We start from the raw sequence: 21,557 nt of genomic DNA, 5'->3' as shown, positions 1-21,557 counted from the left end.
ATTAAACTTTACAATATTTGAGATTCAAGCCAAAGAAAGTATCTTGCCAAGAAGTCAATTGTTTGCTCCATTGCAACATCAGCGCCCAGCAGCAGAGCCGAGCAGCAGAGCTGCTCTTCAAGATTCAAGATTCAAGATGTTTATTGTCACGCCTGTTATACAAGTACAATCGTGTGAAATACTTTTTGCTGGGAAGCTCCATTAAAATAATAAGTTATATTACAATTATAAAAGGAAATACTTTGTACAAGGGCATATTAAGAACATATACATTAAGAACATATACAGTATATACAGTATAATATATATTTTTGTGTGAGGTGTCATATTAATTATCTATTTAAAAGTCTGATGGCCTGGGGGAAAAAACTGTTCCTCAGTCTGCTGGTGAAAGTCCTGGGGGTCCTGTATCTTCTACCAGAGGGCAGGAGAGAGAACAGGCTGTTGATGGAGTGTGTGTTCTCCTTAATGACCCTCAGTTTGGACTAAAAGTGACTACCGGAAGCAAGTAAAACATCCACCTAAAAAGTGTCGTACAAAAGTAAAACAAAATTATTCATATTCTTTAGTCATATTCTACCAAAAATGGCCTGTGTTGAAAAATAAAATATTATAAATACAATAAGTGATTCAGTCCAAAATGTCGGCTGTTGTCAAAAAACACCGGAGTTTCGTCTCTTTGCTTTTATACTCTTTGTTCGAGAGCTAACACAGGACTAGGTGCTGGAGGCGGGACTTCCGCTGCTGCCCGCCGTGAACTGCTCTGTGATTGGTTGAAATATCAGCCACTCGGAAAAACGTCACGCAGAGGGAATTTTTCAAATCTTGAAGAGGCGCTCTGTGTGTTCAGTGTTGAGGAGTTTAACTACACCAACAATGCAGAGACCACAGTGAGTATCACCACCTTCTTATATTTAACTCCATAGACGGCTAACAAGCTACAACTACGCAGTTGTTTTGTAGAAAAGGAGTATTAGCTGACATCGTAATGTTAGCATGGCGTTAGCTCGCTGTGTTGCTAGCCAACCGGTTGCCTGGCTACTGGTCAGTATCGGTGTTCAACCGTCATCACAGCTCATCTATCAGCACCGTGTGTTGTCTCTATGAAACACGCAGTCAAACTGAGGTTAGCACGTTAAACTGGCAAATGGCATGTTAAGTTAGGTCATATTTTTGTTGACCGGCGTCACCTGTGAGTTGTTAGCAAGTGACACCTGAGCTAACTTAGCTAGTTAGAGTTTACTGATAAGAAGTTAACGTTAGCTAAGTGAGTATATTAGCAGGTCCTTACTTCCTGTAGCTGTGAGACTCCACAACCAGTACTGCTCCCAGTAGATCACTTACACTTACACACCAAAACCATATTCATATATATATATATATATCATTCTCACTGTGCAATATCATTTTCCAATTGTGTTAATAGTCTGTTTATTGTCAATACTGTATATACTGCTCCTGTTTTTATACTTCCTTCTATTTAAATGGTTCATATTTTGTTATACTTTGTTTAGCTCTTTTTTTTTTTACTGTGTTAGCTGATGCATCTTGTTTTTTGCACATCTCCCCACTGCGGGACTAATAAAGGAATATCTTATCTTGTCTTATCTTAGACATATATAAATCACAGTGTATAATACTATATGCCCAAAAATATGAGGACTCTTTTACCCTCCACATACCTGTGTAGCTATATGTACTTTTGGTCTGGTTTGACTTATTCCATGGTTTGGCCTTGGCCCTATAGTGACAATCAAGGAGGTATCTTTATGTTAAAAGACTACGTCAGACAATGGTGTGTTCCCAACTTTCTGGGAATTCCTTTAACAGTCTCTACATGACAGTGCAAGAAACCATAAAGAAATATTTTCTCGGTTTGGTGGAGTGTGAGCTAGGTAATGTTCAGGTGTTATTCAAGTCAATTCAAACTTTATTGCAGACTCAAGGTCCAGATAAGAAAAAAGAAAAAACAATGCCAATACATTAAATACAGGAAGCACTATAAAAAGTCATGATTAAAAGATATTAGAAATATAAATATTAAAAATATATATACATACATCAATGCCTTACATATAAAGAACTATACCAGTGCCTCCACAGCTGTGATCGGTACCTTGTAGTGTTAAATCTGATGTTAGACAAACAGAAGATTATGTCATTCTCAGGGTGATTAAGCCGGCATATAAATTTGTACATGAGATTTCTTAATACAGTTTGAAAAGTATTTATGCCTGCAGACACAAACATTTCACTTGCACTGGAACATCTTGGGCTTTTTAGTAAAATTCTCATTGCATCATTATATGCGACCTGAAGTCTCTGTAAGCTCGCTTTTTTATAGTTTGACCACAAATGGGCTTTATAAAGTGGTGTACAATATGCTGTGAACAGAGACATCTTCACTCTATCTGAACACATACTAAACTTCCGTAGGAGAATGTTTGCTTGTGCGTACATAGTGTTATTTACTTAGGTGAATTATCTGGATTATTAATTAGCCATGTGTCTATTTTATGTAATGTAGCATACATTCTGTGTGTGTTTGACATTGTTTCTGTATTTCTTTATCACTTACAGCAAAGGGAAGACTCCTCGGAGGCCTGGCCCAAGAAAGGCATCCAACACGGAAAAAGATCCTGTTGGAGTAAGTGAACACTGCTTACTTTATCTTCACAGTCACCATAAAAGGGCAGGTTGTTTTCCTATTTAAGCCCCCAATAGTAATTAATGGAAAATTCCCCCTAAAACCAACATTGTGCTAATCTAGTGATTCTTACAAATACAACATATAAAGACTTAAAGTGACAATTTTTGGAGTTGGTCTACTAACACTGAATTGATGTCTTGCTGTTCAATTTATGGACAGAGTTCGAATCCAGATATCAAAACTTAGCTGTACGCAAATGGCCTGGAACTGATTTCAAAATGTATTTAATGTTCTGTTTTTTAGGTATACTGCCGTATACGTCCACTTGGAGCAGAAGATGTGGAGTGTTGTGTGGAGATGATCAGCAGCTCCACTATTCAGCTACATGCCCCTGATGGCCTTAAAGCCAACCGCAATGGGGAATACAAAGAGGTGAGTGTGTTGCAGCTCTCTCTGCTTGGCAAGTCACCTGAACATGTAAAGCAAATTGACCATCTATACTTGTTTTTTACCCTCCTGATATCTCACCCAAGAGCTATTGTCTAAAAAAACAGGTAAACAGAGAAAATATTAGATGCCACTAGGGTTGCAACTAAGGATTATTTTAATTGATGATTAATCTGTTGCTATTTTCTCAATTAATTGATTAGTTGTCTGATCTATAAAATGTTGATCACTGTTTCCCAAAACACAAGAGGAAGTCTTAAAATGTCTTGTTTTGTCCACAACTCAAAGGTATTCAGTTTACTGTCACAGAGGAGTAAAGAAACCAAAAAATATTCACATTTAACCAACTGGAACCAGAGAGTTTTTTTTTTTCTTAAAAAGTTACCCAAACCGATTCATTATAATCAAAATAGTTGGCGATTAATTTAGTAGTTGACAACTAATCGATTAATCGTTGCTGCTGTAGACGCCTCCAGTGATTTATTTCAGTTGACCTCAACAGATATCTTCTTTGTACTTAGTTTATGTTGTCAAATGACCCTAATGGCTTTACTAGTTAGTGATTTGGCTGGATATTTGTTTTGTTATGTAGCAAAGAAAAAAATTAACTCACAGCCGTACTGAAAAAAAATATCTAAATATGTGCTTTGGTCATAGTTGTGTTAAGTAGAGACCTGATACTTTCTAGGACATTAACTGGTTTAATACATGATGATTTGCATGTACTGTATGTTTTTGTTTCTGTTTATCCCTTAGACACAGTACTCCTTTAAAAAAGTATTTGGTATTAATACCACTCAAATGGAGCTGTTTGAGGATGTTGCCAAGCCTCTGATAGAGGACCTTATTCAATGTAAAAATGGTAAGTGAATTCAAGTTGTTGTTTTTTTTGAGGCATGACATGTATGATGTGCAGAACCTCATCAAGACTATGTATCCTCTCCAGTGCTGAAAAAGATTACTTGATCAACAGCAAATATGTAGAAAACAATTTTGATTATTGATTAATCATTAAAGTCTGATTGGGATATGGACTGCTGGTCACGTAAAATCTTGTCAATCACACATATAAGTTTTATCTGACAAAAAAAATAAATCAAATGTGGTTCTGTAATTGTGATATGCCATGTTCATAGGTCTGCTGTTTACATATGGTGTTACTGGAAGTGGTAAGACCTTTACCATGACCGGCTCACCTGGAGAAGGTGGACTCCTCCCCCGCTCTCTCGACATGCTCTTCAACACCATCGGCCCCTTTCAGGGCAAAAGATTTGTAAGACTTTCATTCATTAATGTTTTGCATAGTTGATCTCTTAAAAAAAAAAAATACATTTTTGGAGAGGGGTGGGACATTTACTGGAAATGTTTTAAATCTGCATCAGGTGTTTAAACCAGATGACAAGAATGGGATGGAGATCCAGAGTCAAGTCGATGCTCTTCTGGAGAGACAGAAGCGAGACAGTCAGCAGTCGGTGCCCAGAACACCATCCTCCAGGTAACTACATTTAACTTTTTACTTTCTATACTATTTATTAGGGGTGTAAATCACAAGTTCTGTCACGATACAATATTATATTGATAAGTTTGGACAACAATACGATATTTTACGATATCACAAAGTCTGCCTCAATACGATTTCAATTTGATTTAATTCAGGGGCCTGTGATCCATATGAGACAATATCAAATGCCCGTTTAACACAATCAGTTAAATTTATATCAACTCACAAAAAGCAACTAAAATATGATTTGGCAATTTTAGTATCTGGCTCTTCCAGACATTTAAATGAAAAACAATGTATTCTTTTTAATAAAAAGAATAAAAATAGACCTCCTGTTGTTCACTGTAAAGTACCACATTTGTCATGTTTAAGCACTGTTTGAATATTTAGGATGGAGGTGCTTGGACAGAAATGGTGATACAGACGTTTCACGTGAATTTAAAAATAAAAGCGTATCTTAAAGATGACGATATGTATCGATGTTTTCACTTTGCATCAATAATATTGGAGCGTTGATCATTGAATCGATACATCGATCCATATCAGTGTATCGTTACACCCCTACTGTTTATGGTGTTCACAAGTACTAATAAAGTTGGAGAGAACTGAATTTAAAGTACATGTTGACTGCTGTTATTTCATGTTGCTTTTCTTTTGTTTCTTTTAATTTTTTTTTAGGCAGAAAGCTGACCCAGAGTTCGCAGATATGATCAGCTCAGAGGAGGCGTGTAAATCTGAGAATGTGGATGAAGACTGTTGTTACAGCGTTTTTGTGTCCTACATCGAGATCTACAACAACTATATCTACGATCTCCTCGAAGACGCCCCGTTTGACCCAATCAGACCAAAGTAAGTGACAGCATGTCAAACCAGTGTGTGCTTTTTGAAACACAATGGGCCTCATTCACAAACAGTGCGTACACCCAAAGCTGTGCTTAAACCGTGTGTACGAAATTTTTTTTATACATTAATATTTTCTTACCTGAATTTGTTCTTACTCTGCGAACAAATTTAGAATTGCCTCAGACCATGCGTACGCACAAATGAAGGCCCAGCCGGCTGTCTTAATGTAAACACACATCTTTTTACTAAATGCATCTCATATTAAAACGACATTCATTAAAAAAAGGCTTTAATAGACAAAAAAAACATTAATTTACTAATGCATAAGCCAAATGAATTAAATAACTATGAAATCGATGCCCTTTCATCCTCATCAATTATTATCATAAGTAGAATATATTATATATTTCGAAGCTTCTATTGAGGTTTCGAATAAAGCTTCAAATGTCTGTTGTCATATTTTATGATGCCATCACCCTAGAAAAAATAAATTACCTCTGGGTGAAAGTCCTTGTTGGATGTCATCACTTTCACCCTCATTTCTTGGACCTATCCCATTTGCGGCGAGTCTCTCATCTTGGGTTGACAGACCAGGCTTTCTTCTGGTCTGTTATTCTCTTTTTCACATAAACTTTAATATCAAACAATTTCATTTTTACCTGAGCCACAGTCCGTATCTCAAGGGACACACGATTCACCACCTCGGTTATTGCCTGATACTTTTTTATTTTTTATCATCGTCACTCCCTTGGAAACACTTTGGAAAAGTCTGCCTTTTCTGCCTTCCACCTCAGACACTATTGTATCAATTTGTTTTTATTTATATTTTTTTGCTTTAGGGGCAATGCGTCTCTCTTTTACATGGCGTGGCAGTATGCTGATTGCAAATAGCGGGCACGCACCTGTCAATTTAGAATGATTCTCATTCACTAACATACGCACGGTGATAAGAACAAAATTGGCTCGTGCGCATGTGTCATGAATCCAAATGCGTGTGCAGTGCACTTATTTTGTGCGCAAAATAAGAACATTTCCCCGCATATATTAGTGAATTAGGCCCAGTGTCATGTTGAATGGTTTTCTGTACAATGTCTGATTTGTTTTCAGGTTACTTGTGCTGCTTTTCATGTATGAGACGGCTCTGTCAACAAATGCACCCACACAATTACACACTACTATAGTGATCAATGTTTATCTAGTAGTTGTGCAACCACGCATTTCTGCATTACAACCACTCTGACTATGTTACATGTATGTGCTGAATAAGTTCATTGAGACACTTTTTTTTGTGTTGACAAGATGCACTTTTAAGAATCCTGTTTTTGTTAGGTGGCTTGGTGGAGTGACGCCTGTACGGAACAATGAGTTTATGTATGTGGCCGGTGAACGTACACTACACAGTACTGTTTATTTGTAGCAGTAACTTGTCGCATAGGTCATCATCTGTACATTTCCATCCCATTAATCCAAAGCCCTGTAAATAGCATACGTGTAGCTTTGTAGCTGTATGTCATTTTCTTGGCTTCAAGGATTGGCTCCCTGCTGTTGCTGTTAGTGTGGAGACACAGAACGTCCCTGAATGGCTCAAGCTTCTGTGCAAACCCAGTGTGCATGTGTCTGTTCCCCTGAATGTGTCTCCCTGGATTGTATTTTATTTTAACGTTGACACTAATATCAAGTATTTGTCAATATAGTTTTTGCTGCTTGTCTTACTAAAGCAACACATCGCTGTACTACATTATGTTTATTCTTTTCATTAACTTGTTTCAGACCACCTCAATCTAAGATTCTCCGTGAGGATCAGAATCATAACATGTACGTGGCTGGCTGCACAGAGGTTGAGGTCAAATCTACAGAGGAGGCTTTTGAAGTTTTTTGGAAGGGTGAGTGGTAATAATAACTGTGTGTTCTCCTAATATGCAGACCAATTTGACTTAAAATGTTTGGCACTGTAAGGTTTATTCTTAACTTTTGTATCTTCTCATCATAAACCATTAACATATTTCAACAGAATGATTGTTACGGTGCTTTCACAAGCCGTCTTCTGTTTGGCTAGTCCGAATCGGAGTGAAATTGATACTTTTGGTTTTGGTTCTCTATTAAGTCTGGTTCGGTTTCAAAGTGCAGGGATTTGTGGACTTTGATATGACGAAGTTTTATCATTTTGACTTAGCACTGATCTGCGCATGAATCCCTTCTCCAGTTTATCTGGAATGACTGTTTTTGTGGATTTCATTTAGCATATTCTGTATGTTCTCTTTGGGCCAGATGTCAAACATCAGACTTCTGCAGAAGTCCAGGTCCGTCCTCTCCCGCTCATGTTAACCTGTCATTTACTGTATCTGTGTCCATCTCAACAAATGCCCACAAAGGCAGCCTGCGTTTTGGTTCGCTTGGAAACGGTCCGAGACCACCTCTCGCAAGCGGTCTCGGAACAGTTGTTTTGATTCGCACCAGAGTACGATTACTGCGTTCATAACTAACCAAACAAACCGCACCAGAGTTCAATTAAAAGAGGCTGAATGTCGGCTTGTAAAAGCGCCCTTAAAGAATTTTCCTAAAGTCTGTATTGCAGCCATTACTTTTTTTACAATATTTGTGCAGAGCTGACTCTGCTGATTGACATATAGCTTCCAGTGGCCATTTTCAGCAGTCCTATTCAGTTCACCAATCAAATAAGCAGGAATAATTGGACAAAGCAATACATCTGTTGACTTTTATGAAGCAATTATTTGACTTCTATTGTTAATGGCGCACATTGGATTAATGATGCTCTGCTGTGTCTCCAGGGCAAAAGAAAAGGAGGATAGCAAACACTGAACTGAACCGTGAATCCAGTCGCTCCCACAGTGTGTTCACAGTAAAGCTGGCCCAGGCACCACTTGATGCTGATGGGGACCACATTCTACAGGTGATATGCAGCTCCAGAGTTACATATTGAGTTAATTTCTTGTATGTTTTGTTTGTATAATAAATGTTTATTCTAAGGAAGCCAATGAATCCTTTCTGGTTTTCAATTTAAGCTAATCAGAATGTGACAAATGCGTACACTCCATGTGTCACAAAGGATTCCAGCCGATGTTTGGTGATGCTAACAGCATGTTATTGAATTGCAGGACAAAAGCCAGGTGAATGTGAGTCAGTTGTGTCTGGTTGACCTGGCAGGCAGTGAGCGCACCAGCAGAACCAGAGCAGAAGGAAGCCGTCTCCGTGAAGCAGGTCAGTTCATTCCTTACTGTGGCCTTCTCTCTGATGTCAACCAGAGGCATTTTCTGTGTATCTGCAGATTTTCAGTGTGTTTAGTAGTAATGTTTGTTCAGACACCAAACGTCTCTAGTAATGTAATGTCATTACAGGTAATATCAACCAGTCCTTGATGACACTGCGCACATGTATGGAAGTCCTGCGTGAAAACCAGATGTGTGGAACTAATAAGGTTGGTATTTTATCATCTGTTCATTGTATCATCATTTTAATTTTAACTGTTGTCCTGTTTTATTTCTATCTAGAATAATATAATTAATTTTCATTGTTGTCATTGTTAATTTCCAGTAGATGCAGTTTCAAAAAGCCTTTATTTTCTTCCAGATGGTGCCATACAGGGACTCTAAAGTCACACATCTGTTTAAAAACTACTTTGATGGAGAAGGAAAAGTCAGGATGATTGTGTGTGTCAACCCAAAGGCTGACGATTACGACGAAACTATGGTGAGACATTGTATTTTGTGTTGCAGAATGGTTTCTTTAGTCTCACTTGCTTTCCCAGAAGTAAATAATCTTATCCTTTGCAAAGCTGAACTATCATCGCAGCTGCTGGCTAGTTTGCCATCAATCCACAATGAAAATGTGACAAAATGATTAAGTATATGCTCCCTGGTTTTGTTGCTTTGCCCAATAGTGTCCTAACCTGACCCCATCAGAACGTTTGTTTCACAGAACCATCTGAGAAGCCGTCATTGGAAACTATTTGGAAAACGACAGGCACTTTCAAAAAAATGCTTGGCAGGTGATTGGATAAACCATCTGTCACATTGCTGTACTTTACACGTTAAGTGCCGTACTTTGCTCTTCTTTCAATGAAGAAATACTCTCCACTTCTGATATAACTGATGCTATAGCAGCATCTACGCTAAACTCTTTAGGAGCCACCATTGTTGTCATGAACAAACAGTCTCCTCTCCATGTCGTCGCCCGCCCGTAGCTACAGTAGCTCCTCGCAGGACGTTGATTGGTCCGTTGTCTGGCGAGCTGGACAGCAACGCATCACTTGGAGCCTGACAAGATGGACTTTCATGTGACATTTGATCTTGCGTGGTCTAGTCACATCGCGAGAATCCAGCTGCCGTGCAAGGTTAATAGTGTCCCATAAAATATACAGATTTGCTCCAAGATTACTGTTGACGCTTTGAACAACAAAGTTCACTGTTGACTTACAAAACATCACCATTTGATTTGTAGCGCTGCTGGGTATTTAAAGGTCACCTATTATGCAAAATGCACTTTTCCATGTCTTTTAAACATCAATATCTGTCCCCAGTGTGTCTACAGGCCACCATAGTATCATAAAAGACCATCCTCTCTCTTTTTCTCCTCCTCCGTTTGTCCGGAAATGGGTGCAGAAAAAAAAATCGCTTTTTTTCCTTCTCTTCTGACGTCATTAGAGAAATGCAAGCCATGTAAGGGTTTCCTGGTCGAACCAGAGAGAACCTTCAGTAGCTGACCCCGCCCCACAGCGCGTCACTGTCTCTCCTCCTCAACCTAACTTGAGCAAAGTCTGCAAGAACCAGCAGAACAGGCTTCATGTACTCCCATCTAAATATAACATGTTCTTTCACAAAGGCTTTATGTAATTACACTGTTTAAACAGATGATATTTATATATTATATATATTTGATGTCATGCATGTAGCAGATTACAGGTAGTAAATAGTGACTTGTAAGCAACACAACACATTTCTGTTTCACAGTCAAACTTTATTTGAGTTGACAGATGACAATATTAATTATTCACAGCATTTGTAATCATCTCACCTGTTAGTTAGTTATGTTAACATGGTACAGGAGAAAGTCTTCAGCTCTGGTAAACTATGGTAAGCTAAGCTCCGGTGGTCTGTAGTCATGGTAACACAGAGACAGCTACTACTGTAAATAATATACCATTACTCTGATCTTCCATACATTTATCTTTTAGCAGAAATAATGAACTGACTACTGTTTCACATCTTCTATTTTCCACCCTGATGGTCGCTGTGTTTACACACCGTCTCATAGCGGTAGCATGTAGCTAATGGGGTTAGCTCTGTATCTCCCATCTGCTTTCAGCTGTCTGCTCTCCTCTGGGATGATTCTGTCGGTCATTTCTCACAGATGGATCTGTAAAGACAGACGTAAAACAGAGTGTATGTTTACGGTTTACAGAGTTGATGCATGAGGTAAACACTGAGTTAACTAACAGAGCTATAAATAGTATTATTTACCTGAGAGAAACCGTCAGGAAAACCTGGAATCTGGACCGCAGATGTTCATCATGTGTCGCCGATTTCTGATCAGATTCCTCCGGTAACGTGCGCTGTGTGAAGTTTCTGGTTTATAAACTTTAAAGTGGTTTATAAGCTCTATTCTAGCTGCCTCTCCCTCCACTCCTCTCTCCACTCGTCTCTCTCTAGAGAGCTGCTCCGGGAGGGAGGGGGAGGGTGACGCTGTTGTTGTTGAGGAAGTTTGATTGACAGAAAACGCTGACCAATCAGAGCAGAGTGGGAGGAGACAGGCTGTGAATCAGTGGTTTTCAGACAGAGGCTGAATTAGGCTCTGAGGCAGGCAGACTCAGGCTGCAGTATGAGAAGAATAAAGGGTTTTTTGAACATTGCAGTATGTAAACATGTTCTAGTGCAACATTAAAATACATCTATGAACCTGGAAATGAGCATAATATGTGACCTTTAAGGAAACTAGGAAGTGTATTTCTAAGGGTATTCCATTGTGTGTGCTGCAGCTGGTGATGCGCTTTGCAGAGATGACCCAGGAGGTGGAGGTTGCGCGTCCGGTTGACCGGCCAATCTGTGGCCTTGCTGCAGGACGCAGACACAGACACCGGGCCTTCAAAGATGAGCTGTCACGTCGCCTTGAAGAGCGAGGAGGTTCCAGTAATGCCGGTAAATCAGCCTCATATCTGTACTACTAGCTCATTGTGCTCATGTCATGCTGTATTCCTACATGTCAGATATGCATTTCAGAAATGTAACTGTTTTATTTACTGCATGTTACTAATTCTACACAAACCTTTCTATGACTTGTTGTTATTTTCACAGTGGATGACCCCGCTCTGCTGAATCAGCTCATGGAAAGCCTTCCAGACATGCCTCGCTGTGAGTTGGGGGACCCAGCTGATGATCAGACGTTGCCCCGCCTGATTGAGGTCCTGGAGAGGAGGCATCGTGTCCGTCAGATGATGACCGAGCAGTTTAACAATACTGGTGCGGGTCCATTTTCTATTCCACAATTAATTGTCTGGTTTATAGAGACCCTACTCCATGACTTATTTTAGGCAACAGTGAATGAATTTATTCAGTTCAGCAATAATGCATCAGTAACTTATAGAAGGCAGCATTTATTCAAATTCAGGCTTATACCCCCTACTCTAGGTTGGTCACTGACTTGGGATAGGAGGTTTTTCTGGTCACTGAGTGTATTTTTTTAAGAGCAATATTGTAACTTAACAGTTTACATGAATGTGTTTTCTCCCACAGCCAACACACTGAAGTCCATGCTTCAGCAGTTTGACGGTCAGCTCAATGCAAAGGAGACGTTCCTCCTTGATCAACGAAGCAAACTGAGCGAGAAAGACAAAGTGATCATCAGCCAGAGGTCGGAGATGGAACGATTAGAGAAAAAATCCAAAACGCTGGAATACAAGGTGTCTCCTTCACTAAGAGAACTCTCTTATTCTACTCTTTTCTACATTTGGTTTGCAACATGTTAAACATGCCGAAGTAAGGATATGTGAATTCATCTTTTTTTACTGGTCATCCACTTCAGGTCGATATCCTGCAGAAGACAACGGACATGTACGAGCAGGACAAGCGTTCACTTCGGCAAGAGCTGGAGACCCGAGAGCAACGGCTACAGAGAGAGCAGACAGACAGGAGGCGCATGGAGCAGCGCATGCAGGGCATGGTGACAGACACCAAACATAAGTGGGAGAAGGAGTGTGTAAGTGGAATTATTGACAGTAGCCCTTCTATTTTGGGGGTTTGTATATTGAGGGATTGCAGATTACCTCAACAATTTACATCAGAAGAGCTGTATATGTATGTTTGTACCATGCCGTCCACTTCATATTTTAGTAGCCGAGTGTGTCATAGTAAGTAAGACAAGTAAAAGAAACAGCGCCAAAACATTGTAAGACTTCTGTTCCTTGTGCATGGGTGTTAATTTAATTTCAGGGCAGATAATGATAACCCATAATTATCTGTTTGTTGTGGCCAATACAGATACGATATCAATAATTATATTAATCTTACAAAGAACAAAGAGGTCCATATTTTTAGATTGACATGCTTTGTTTTTCTAATATAGCCGTAATATTTAGAGAGCCTTCACGATCTCTAGAATAATCTCCGGCTGCAACTAATGATTATTTTCATTATTGATTATCTACAGATTATTTTCTAGATTAAAAGATTAATTGTTGGGTCTATAAATTGTCCAGAACTAGTGAAAAATGTCCACCCTAGTTTCTCAAAGTCCGAGTTGATGTCTTCAAATGTTTTTGTCATTCCAAAGCCCAAAGATATTCAGTTTAATATGATATAAAAGAAGAGCAGGAAATCTCCATATTTGAGATGCCGAAAATGTTATTTGCCATTTTTTTCATGAAAAATTACTTGAACGATTACTCGTTTATCAAAGTAGTTGGCAGTTATTTTTCTGTTGATCGACTAATCAATTAGTCAACTAAAAGTTGCAGCTCTCGAATAAACAATCCATTAATTTATTGTAGACTTATTTGTAATTCGTTTTCTTTTTTAAATATTGACACATAACAATTAAATTTTCCTACTTATCGACCATTGATACATTGTGCATCCCTAAAACAAAATACAAGTAGCGTGTTTGTTTTTTTAATACAACAAAACATAAAACAAAAAAACTGTGGTGCTGTGACAGATTTTAGTAGGAAAAAAAATCATAGATACTGTCTATCACAATGTTTTACTCCTCAAACCTTCATCAGGTAAGGTCTGGAGTGCAAGAACTTCATAGCTGTTAAAAATCTTTTTTACCGTTTATTTAGGAATGTGAACCACAATACCTCCAGAGAATGTTTTTCATATTGGATTATGAGACCGTTCTTTCAATTATTTCCCGCTGGTGTTTTTTCTAATTAGGAGAGGCGAGTGAATGCCAAGCAGCTGGAGATGCAGAACAAGTTGTGGGTGAAGGACGAAAAGTTGAAGCAGCTCAAGGCCATAGTGACAGAGAGCAGCAGTAGTGGCGGCGGCGGCAGCGGCAGCGGCGGCAGTAGTGGGTTTCCCACTGAGCGTCCAGAGAAACCTGAGAGACCCTCAAGGGAGAGAGATCACAACATGGGCCAGAAGAGGTCTGCCTCACCTTCCCCACTTCATGTGAGTTATTCACTCTAGCCTGTTCATCAGTGTGCACTTCATCATTCTCTTATGAAACTTTATTTAATATGGAAATTTTGCATGCTGCTAATTATTATTGTGATAATCTTTATATGCTTACTGTACACAGCATCTTCTCTTCTGTATCACGCTGTTGTTGTAATTGTGTTCATCTGGAGCCTCTAACATCCACAATGCTTGGCCTGGTTCCCTCATCACTTTTCAGGACTTCAGCCAAACTCCTTCCCACCAAAATCGAGCCAATGTTAGGGCAGTTCAGGATGCTTACCCCAACTCCGCCACCTCCTCCTTCTCCTCCTCCTCCTCCTCCTCCTCCTCAGCCTATCCCTCAGTAGCCTCCTGCATCTCTGATTGGGAGCACAGGTTCCCCGTAGACTCAAGCAACCAAGCTAGGCTCCCTGGGACTCCCCAGTGTAGGAGCCGGACTCCCGCCCAATGCCACGGCACCAGCAGCGTGGGTCGCAGGAGAGGCCAGCGCTGGGCCGCAGACACTGAGGCCCCTGCTACGAGTCTTGTCTATGGGCTAGACCTAGAGCCAGGCACAAGGGTTAGTGTGTGTGTTAGAGCCTAGATGTCCTTAAGGATGTGTTTAGTTTCTCTCTGCGAGTCTGTAGTTTAAGCCTTTGCTTTAGTGTAGAACTACTCCCATAATGTTATCAGTAGTTGTCTGCTTGTTTAGAAAATGCATCAGGTAGAAGCACTGCATCAGTGAAGGCTGAGGTTTCTCCAGAGGCAGATTGATCTGCCATGCTTGGAAATCCTCTTGACTTGCATCTTAAGCCTCCGTAGTAGCAGTAGTTATATCATGTTGGCTTGGGCGGTATCTGGTTTTTCATACCTTCTTAACATTTCACCGGGCCTTGGCTCGGCAGTAAATTGGGCACGGCCTGTCAGACAGGCAGTTGAATAAAATCATGTGGTAAACTGCTTGTGTAGTTTGAAGAAGACCCAAAACACTCAGTCGCCAGCTTTCTGAGCTCAGCTGCCACCGTAGAGACCGACCTCTGGTGACGCGTTCTGTGTACTACAATACATCACATCAGTACAGCATCATAGAAAGCAGAGCGTCTGTATTTATGACGGTATTAAAAATCATACCAAAGGGATTTCTAAATACCCTGGTGCACCCTAATACCGCCCAAACCTGATATCATGTTTGTAGTTGTTTCTGTTGCTTGTTGCCACCTGCTCTCTAGAATAGCTTTTTCCTTGTACTGTATCATCACACATTTCAGTAGCACCACATAAAATGACAAAAACCGACTATCACCACTAAAGTAATCACACACACCAATACCCATTTATCCAAGAAAACGCTGTCACGAAGCAGCAGCAGTATTGCATTATAAAAGACTGATGCTGACCGTTGCGTGTTTATTAACCAGATATTCATAAAAAGTAGACCAGAGATGGGTAAGGAGAAAAAAAACATTTAAAACCTAAGACATCATTGGACTCAATGTTGGGGCTTGGTTCGTCTCTGTATGGTGTGATTTGATGTGGCACTCAACACTGATGCTTTTCAGTGTACTCCACTTGCACAAACATCTGGAGAGTCCTAATTTTAACTATTACTATAATCAAAAAAATCTGGCCAATTAGTAGGGCTGACCCAAATGTTTCAAAGCTTCAACCGCTGCCATGGTAAAGTATGTAATAATAATGTATAAATCCCCAAATAGCCCATGAAATAAGGCATAATCCTACAACTTTATTCATATTCAACATTAATTATTAGTATTTATTCTCAGATGGATATCACTGTTTGTCGAATGTAGAGGTGCATGTGTATACAGTAGTACGGCAGCAGCACTGACCCAAAGCTTCCAATACCTTCAAATATTTCTCACCAAAGGTTCGAAGCCCAACAAATGGTATTCAAGACAGCCTTATCATCTAGTTTCCATCTAGAGCTCATTTTCATGTCTTTGTGGGATTGAAAGACATATTTCTGGGTTTTGGGTGCCCACATGTACAAACGAACTAAACCTTTTGAACCAGGGTTAGAAATGGTATGTACACATGTATTGACCAAACCAACAAATTAAAACCTGCAGCTCCATACTGAGATACTTGGCTTCTTACAAAATATGCACATGTGCAGCTGTGTGGTCTTTTGGTCAAGGTCCAAGTCAGGCCTTTGATTTGCTTTGTATTGTAAAATTATAGTTTAACCTAGCCCGGTTCCAGACCTCTAAAATCGCTGCCAACATTTTTTTTCAACGACTCAAATAAATAATGAAGTGAAAGGAAACGGCAATTCAGTCTGACTATCAGGCTGACTTCCATGTAGAAATCTAATCTTCCCTCCACAGTGGGCCATGCTCCTTACGGACCTGCTCCGTATGTTGGGGCCAAAACAGAATAATCTTATAATGGTCTTCTATCTAAGACTTCACTTTGTCAGTTACCATTTTAAAACCGAGATGTCACCTCTGTGCTTTAGAATACATCTTTAACCTGCAAACCACATCTGTATTCAGTTTGCATGTAGTCTGAATTGACAGACCCTTTTCCACACTTCTTTTGTGCCGCTTTGCATGTTAATTCTTATTCACTCTACTGGGCTGTTTTCAATGCAATGTGTTTTTAGTTACTTCATGAAAATATGTGTTGCTGGAAGGCCAGAATATTGTTTGTTTAGGATGTGATTTGAGTCTACATGTGGAGGGCTACAACCTTGGAAATACGTATTCCCCCTGAAATGTTAAAAAAAATCTCTATTGGGACATGCCCCTGTCTCTCTTGGACTTCCAGTTGTACATTTATTTTCAACACAAGCTAACACCCTCTAATGATCGACCTTCACTACTAACCCCCCGACAAAACTTGGTAAATGGTGTCACATGTGATTAACTTCCTGGTTTGTCTCTCTCACACTGGGATTTCCAGAAGACCCCTCCGGTTCATCCAACGCACAGGCGCTCACACTCTGCGGGTGGGGAGAAATGGGTAGACCACAAACCACCTTCTAATTTGGACCTAGACACTGTCATGCAGCCAATCTTACCCAATGCAATCAAGGTGTCGGCCCCGAATGAGAAAGCTCTGTCTAAATGCCAAAAGTATGTGCTCAGACATCAAGAGCTTGCCTCAGACGGGGAGATCGAAACCAAATTGATCAAGGTAAAAAAAATTACATAATTACTTAATTTGAGACTTCTGATTATTTTATATCTTGCATGAATTTGATCACATTCTGTCTGATTTCACATTGAGGTCCTGTTTTATTTATTACTGGGACACCACTGCCACCTTTTTCACTGTTGATTGTGAGTATGTGTTTCTTTCTGTATTCTCCTTTGGACATTTGTGAGAGTTTTTTCTTTTAACTTCCTCAGGGCAATGTTTTTAAGACCAGAGGCGGAGGACAAGCTGTGCAGTTCACTGACATTGAGACACTAAGACAAGAGTGCCCAACAGCATCAAGGTACTGTATTTGCCTAAATACTACAGGTAGAACAATATGACATCACCTATGATACAGTTAATACGGTCAGTAAATGTTTGCCACACGCCTAGTTTAAATATATTTGACGGCATCATGTTATGATTTCAGGTCCCATCATCATTTGACACATTAAATCAGAGAAGTGTTTTGGAGGAGGAAGTTAGGGAAGCATCAAAATTAAGACGAGCCAAAAAGCTGTTGACAATTCTGCCTCAGAGCATGTGGAGTTTTTTTATGCAAGTAAAAACAAGTGGATTGAAACGCACTTATAGAGACAAACATTCAGTTCATTTTGTTGTAGTTTCACACAGTTTTACACTTAAAGATAGAGTGACTGAAAGAAACATGAAAGAGATTGTTGGTATCCCCTCTCTAAAACTGGTGGATTGAGACAAAAATCTGTAACAGAAATATATAATTTTGGTATTTTGATAATCAAACTAAACCTCAAGGAAGATCAAGTTGGGTGAATATTTTTTTGTTTTGTTTCAGTCGCAAGAGGCGCTCGGGGTCTGGAGAAGGAGCCGCTCAAATGGAGGACATAGAAAACAGGGTAAGCTCTTAATTAACTAAACTAAAAACACACCACACAAGACATGAAAATGCTTTCTGGTCATTTTGGTGTGCAATTAACATGTAATTTATAATCTTCTACACATCCCCAGATATCAATGATTGGGGTCTTTAGCCAGTTATTTTTTTTTTAAAGTGTTTTTTGAGCTGTACAGTAAAGGATGTAACTATTGTGATGAAACGCATCAATGCAGGTGTTAATATTGACATTTATTACCAAATTTATAAAAAAAATCGTCATTTCATGGTTGAAAATGGCTCAACACGCCATCTACTGTTTTAAATCAGTCTTAAACCTCGCAAGGACAATGGTGACCTAGGCCCAATCCCAATGTCCACATATTGCTTTTGGCTTTAGGGGGGATTGGGATTGGGCCAGAGAGTCGACTGGTTGGGATGTTTCTATGTCATGAAACGTTACGTAGCCACTCAGAGACTGCCCACCCCCCCCCCCCCTCTTTAGCCCCTTGCCCACTTTTTTTAATTTTTCAAAATTATACAGTGGGTGAAGTTGCACTTTAATATGAATTGGATAATTTGATGTGTGTGCAGTTGTGTGCCTAATTTATGTGTCAACTTTTCTCCTCCCTTTAGCCTCCAGTGGCAAGCACAAGCACAATCTTTGGGTATCAAAAGTAAGCAAATAAAAACATGTGTTTCTATTTATGTGTATGCACTGCTTACCATGTTATATAAGATTCCAGCTGTTGCCTTGGATTTAAAATTAGGGTTATTAAGGTTTGTGTGTTTTGTTTTTTTCTTTCTTCTAGACGCAGAAAGCCTTAAATTGCTGGACATATGAAGGAACTTTTTTCTTCTTGAAAACGTGAAGATTTTTCCTGACTATCGGAACAGTGAAGGAACTTCTGTGTGAAACTATGCATCTTTTTTAGAGTCGGGGCATTTTTCTATTATGACTGATCTTATTACGAAGTATTAGGGTGCAATTCTAAATTAATCATAGCCAAAATGACATTGATTAAACAATGTAGAATATTTGAATTGTAATTTGCTGGATTAGTGTTGCTTTTTCATTTTTGAACGCTGGAGTTATTATTTCTTAAAGACATGGACATTAAATATATGAATATTCCGTGATACATGTAATATTTTATCACGTAATCTCTTCACTGCCTTTTTTTTAGCCCGACCCAAAGACTAGAATATTTGAGCTTTTGAACAATAGAAAATGTTTATATTTTTTATAGCGTTATTGCTTGCTTTTTTCGAGGGTTATTCATTTATTGGATGTTACACTGAGCATATGGCTGATTTAAAAAAATAGAGTAAAGAACACCGTTGTTTTAGAATTACAACGTGTAGACCTGTAAATATAGAGCCGTGAAGTAGGTTTTGCTAAAATCAATCTCTGACTAACTGTAAATAAATATTACGAAGCTTTTTACTTCTGTTTATTGACACAACTCCTCAGATGTGTAACACACTACCCTTTTTGCTGGCATTAAATTTATTCGAACACCAACTGTTGTCATAATGATTTCTTAATCTGTGAAGACAGAAGGGTTTAATGCAGAGGTGCCCAAACCTTTTCCCTTAGAGGGCCAAAATTCGAACTTAATGGTGGGCCACGGGCCAAGAGCATACATGTATTGTATTGTATTCTATTCGTTAAGATGGAAAATGGTAATAGGATCCCAAGTCCCCCCAATTGAATATTTGTTTAGCGTTTACATAGTTAACCCATTAAACCCACCTGCTGAATACAATTGTGCTCATTTCCAGTCATACCCAATTTATGCAATTCCAAGACTGTTTAGGGACCCCAGTATGCAGAAATATTCAAATACACCGTTTTTAGAATAGGTGACACATTTATACTGCATGCAAACAACTCCATGTTTTTGCCCAAACCTGCATGTGATTATCATAAAGTGGGCATGTCTGTAAAGGGGAGACTCGTGGGTACCCATAGAACCCATTTTCATTCACATATCTTGAGGTCAGAGGTCAAGGGACCCCTTTGAAAATGGCCATGCCGGATTTTCCTCGCCAAACTTTAGCCTAACTTTGGATCGTTATTTAGCCCGACAAGCTAGTATGACATGGTTATGTGAATGAAAATGGGTTCTATGGGTACCCACGAGTCTCCCCTTTAAAGACATGCCCACTTTATGATAATCACATGCAGTTTGGGGGAAAGACAATGTCGTTTTTTTAATGCAGTATAAATGTTATTTTCGCCTATTCTAAAAATGATGTATTTGAATATATTTCTTGGAATTGCATAAATTGGGTGTCGCTGTAAAGCTGAGACTCTTGTGGATCCAATGAGCCCAATTGTATTCATGTGTGATGATGTTAGTCCCCATAGTAGCCATTTCATTGAAGTGAGACCATTTTTAAAAATTTGACCTCACTGTATAATTGACAATAAGGGGGTTTCTGAGCAGTGCAGAACAGAAGTGCTCGCCATCCATTCAGAGAAAAATGTGATTCTTGCAGAAATCTCCAAATGTCAAAAGCTTTTGAAACCAAATCAAAGCATGTTTTTTTATATGGTGTTCCTCAAGGTCTAGGTGTCTTAATGTGGTATTTTGGAGGGATTATTGATTTTTGATCAATTATCAAGTGGTAAAAAATGGTTAAATTTAGCACCAAATCTGTGTAACAAATGGTATCAACCCAAAAAGTGCTGCAACAACTTTAAGACATAATAGAGCACAATGATGGCCATCATATCGTAATGTTCTAAGCCCTTATACACTTTCACATTTTATTTTTAAATAATTAGTTAATTAATTAATTCATGTTTATTTCTGATTTATGACTAGAACAACTTGACACACAGTGCTGAGCTGCATCTCAAATGAATCTTCAGGTTTTCAGATGATGTACACCACTTCTATGTGTCATATACTGTTGACCTGCTATCTCCCCCTAAAGAACTCCTGTCCCATCCTAAACAAGACAAAAACAGGTCTACTGTGGGTCTCAGAGGGTTAGTAATATAGTGCTGAAAGGAGCAGTACAGTATGTATGCAGTCAGCATACATACTGTACTGTACTGTAATTCACTGTTTGGTCTGGCAGAGGGGACAGAAAACGTGTAGTTTACAATGTGAACAGCAGATGGAACTAGATACCTTTAGGAAGCACATAATCATTTAGGAACATTTGCTTCAGATGTGCCTCAAGTACTTTAGATTTGCATCTTCTTGAGGTTAAATCTGATGTGATATTTATTATCACTTAAAAAAGCTCTGTCTACAAGTTTCTTTACAGACATGAAATGACCCAAAAATGCAATGAGTTTGACAGGCGTCCATTTATGGAGGTGCCACTGACTTCAGACGGCTTTGTGCTTCCCAGGATGCCCTGCTGCTTCGCTGGTATCATTTCACAGTGCACGCCTGGACAACTAGGATGATGAGGTCACTGATTTGCTGAACTGCTTTTCTGTCTGGATGATGAGCTGTCATTAATGTC

At 39.2% G+C, this 21,557-nt stretch overlaps 1 protein-coding gene across 6 annotated transcripts; it reads left to right on the top strand.

Moving 5' to 3' along the window:
* Positions 1-750: 750 nt before the first annotated feature.
* Positions 751-19,593, top strand: LOC141759099 (kinesin-like protein KIF23). 6 transcript variants are annotated; one of them, XM_074621054.1, is made up of 24 exons: positions 751-890; positions 2,581-2,647; positions 2,954-3,082; positions 3,854-3,959; positions 4,234-4,370; positions 4,480-4,592; positions 5,277-5,447; positions 6,771-6,812; positions 7,212-7,324; positions 8,231-8,352; positions 8,558-8,660; positions 8,798-8,877; positions 9,030-9,149; positions 11,434-11,593; positions 11,750-11,914; positions 12,188-12,354; positions 12,477-12,650; positions 13,829-14,065; positions 14,292-14,633; positions 16,979-17,212; positions 17,428-17,516; positions 18,030-18,090; positions 18,705-18,745; positions 18,881-19,593. In XM_074621054.1, exons 1-24 carry the CDS (start codon positions 877-879, stop codon positions 18,894-18,896), a joined length of 3,003 nt encoding a protein of 1,000 aa, XP_074477155.1. In that variant the 5' UTR covers positions 751-876; the 3' UTR covers positions 18,897-19,593. The 6 variants fall into 6 exon arrangements, with proteins under 6 accessions (XP_074477155.1, XP_074477166.1, XP_074477185.1 ...); XM_074621065.1 differs by lacking the exon at positions 6,771-6,812 and having other exon boundaries at positions 752-890; XM_074621084.1 differs by lacking the exon at positions 14,292-14,633 and having other exon boundaries at positions 752-890.
* Positions 19,594-21,557: the final 1,964 nt, after the last annotated feature.

Source organism: Sebastes fasciatus, chromosome 2, assembly GCF_043250625.1.
Source record: "Sebastes fasciatus isolate fSebFas1 chromosome 2, fSebFas1.pri, whole genome shotgun sequence".
In the NCBI taxonomy this organism is placed as follows: domain Eukaryota; kingdom Metazoa; phylum Chordata; class Actinopteri; order Perciformes; family Sebastidae; genus Sebastes; species Sebastes fasciatus.
This window is presented reverse-complemented; position numbering and strand designations above follow the sequence as displayed.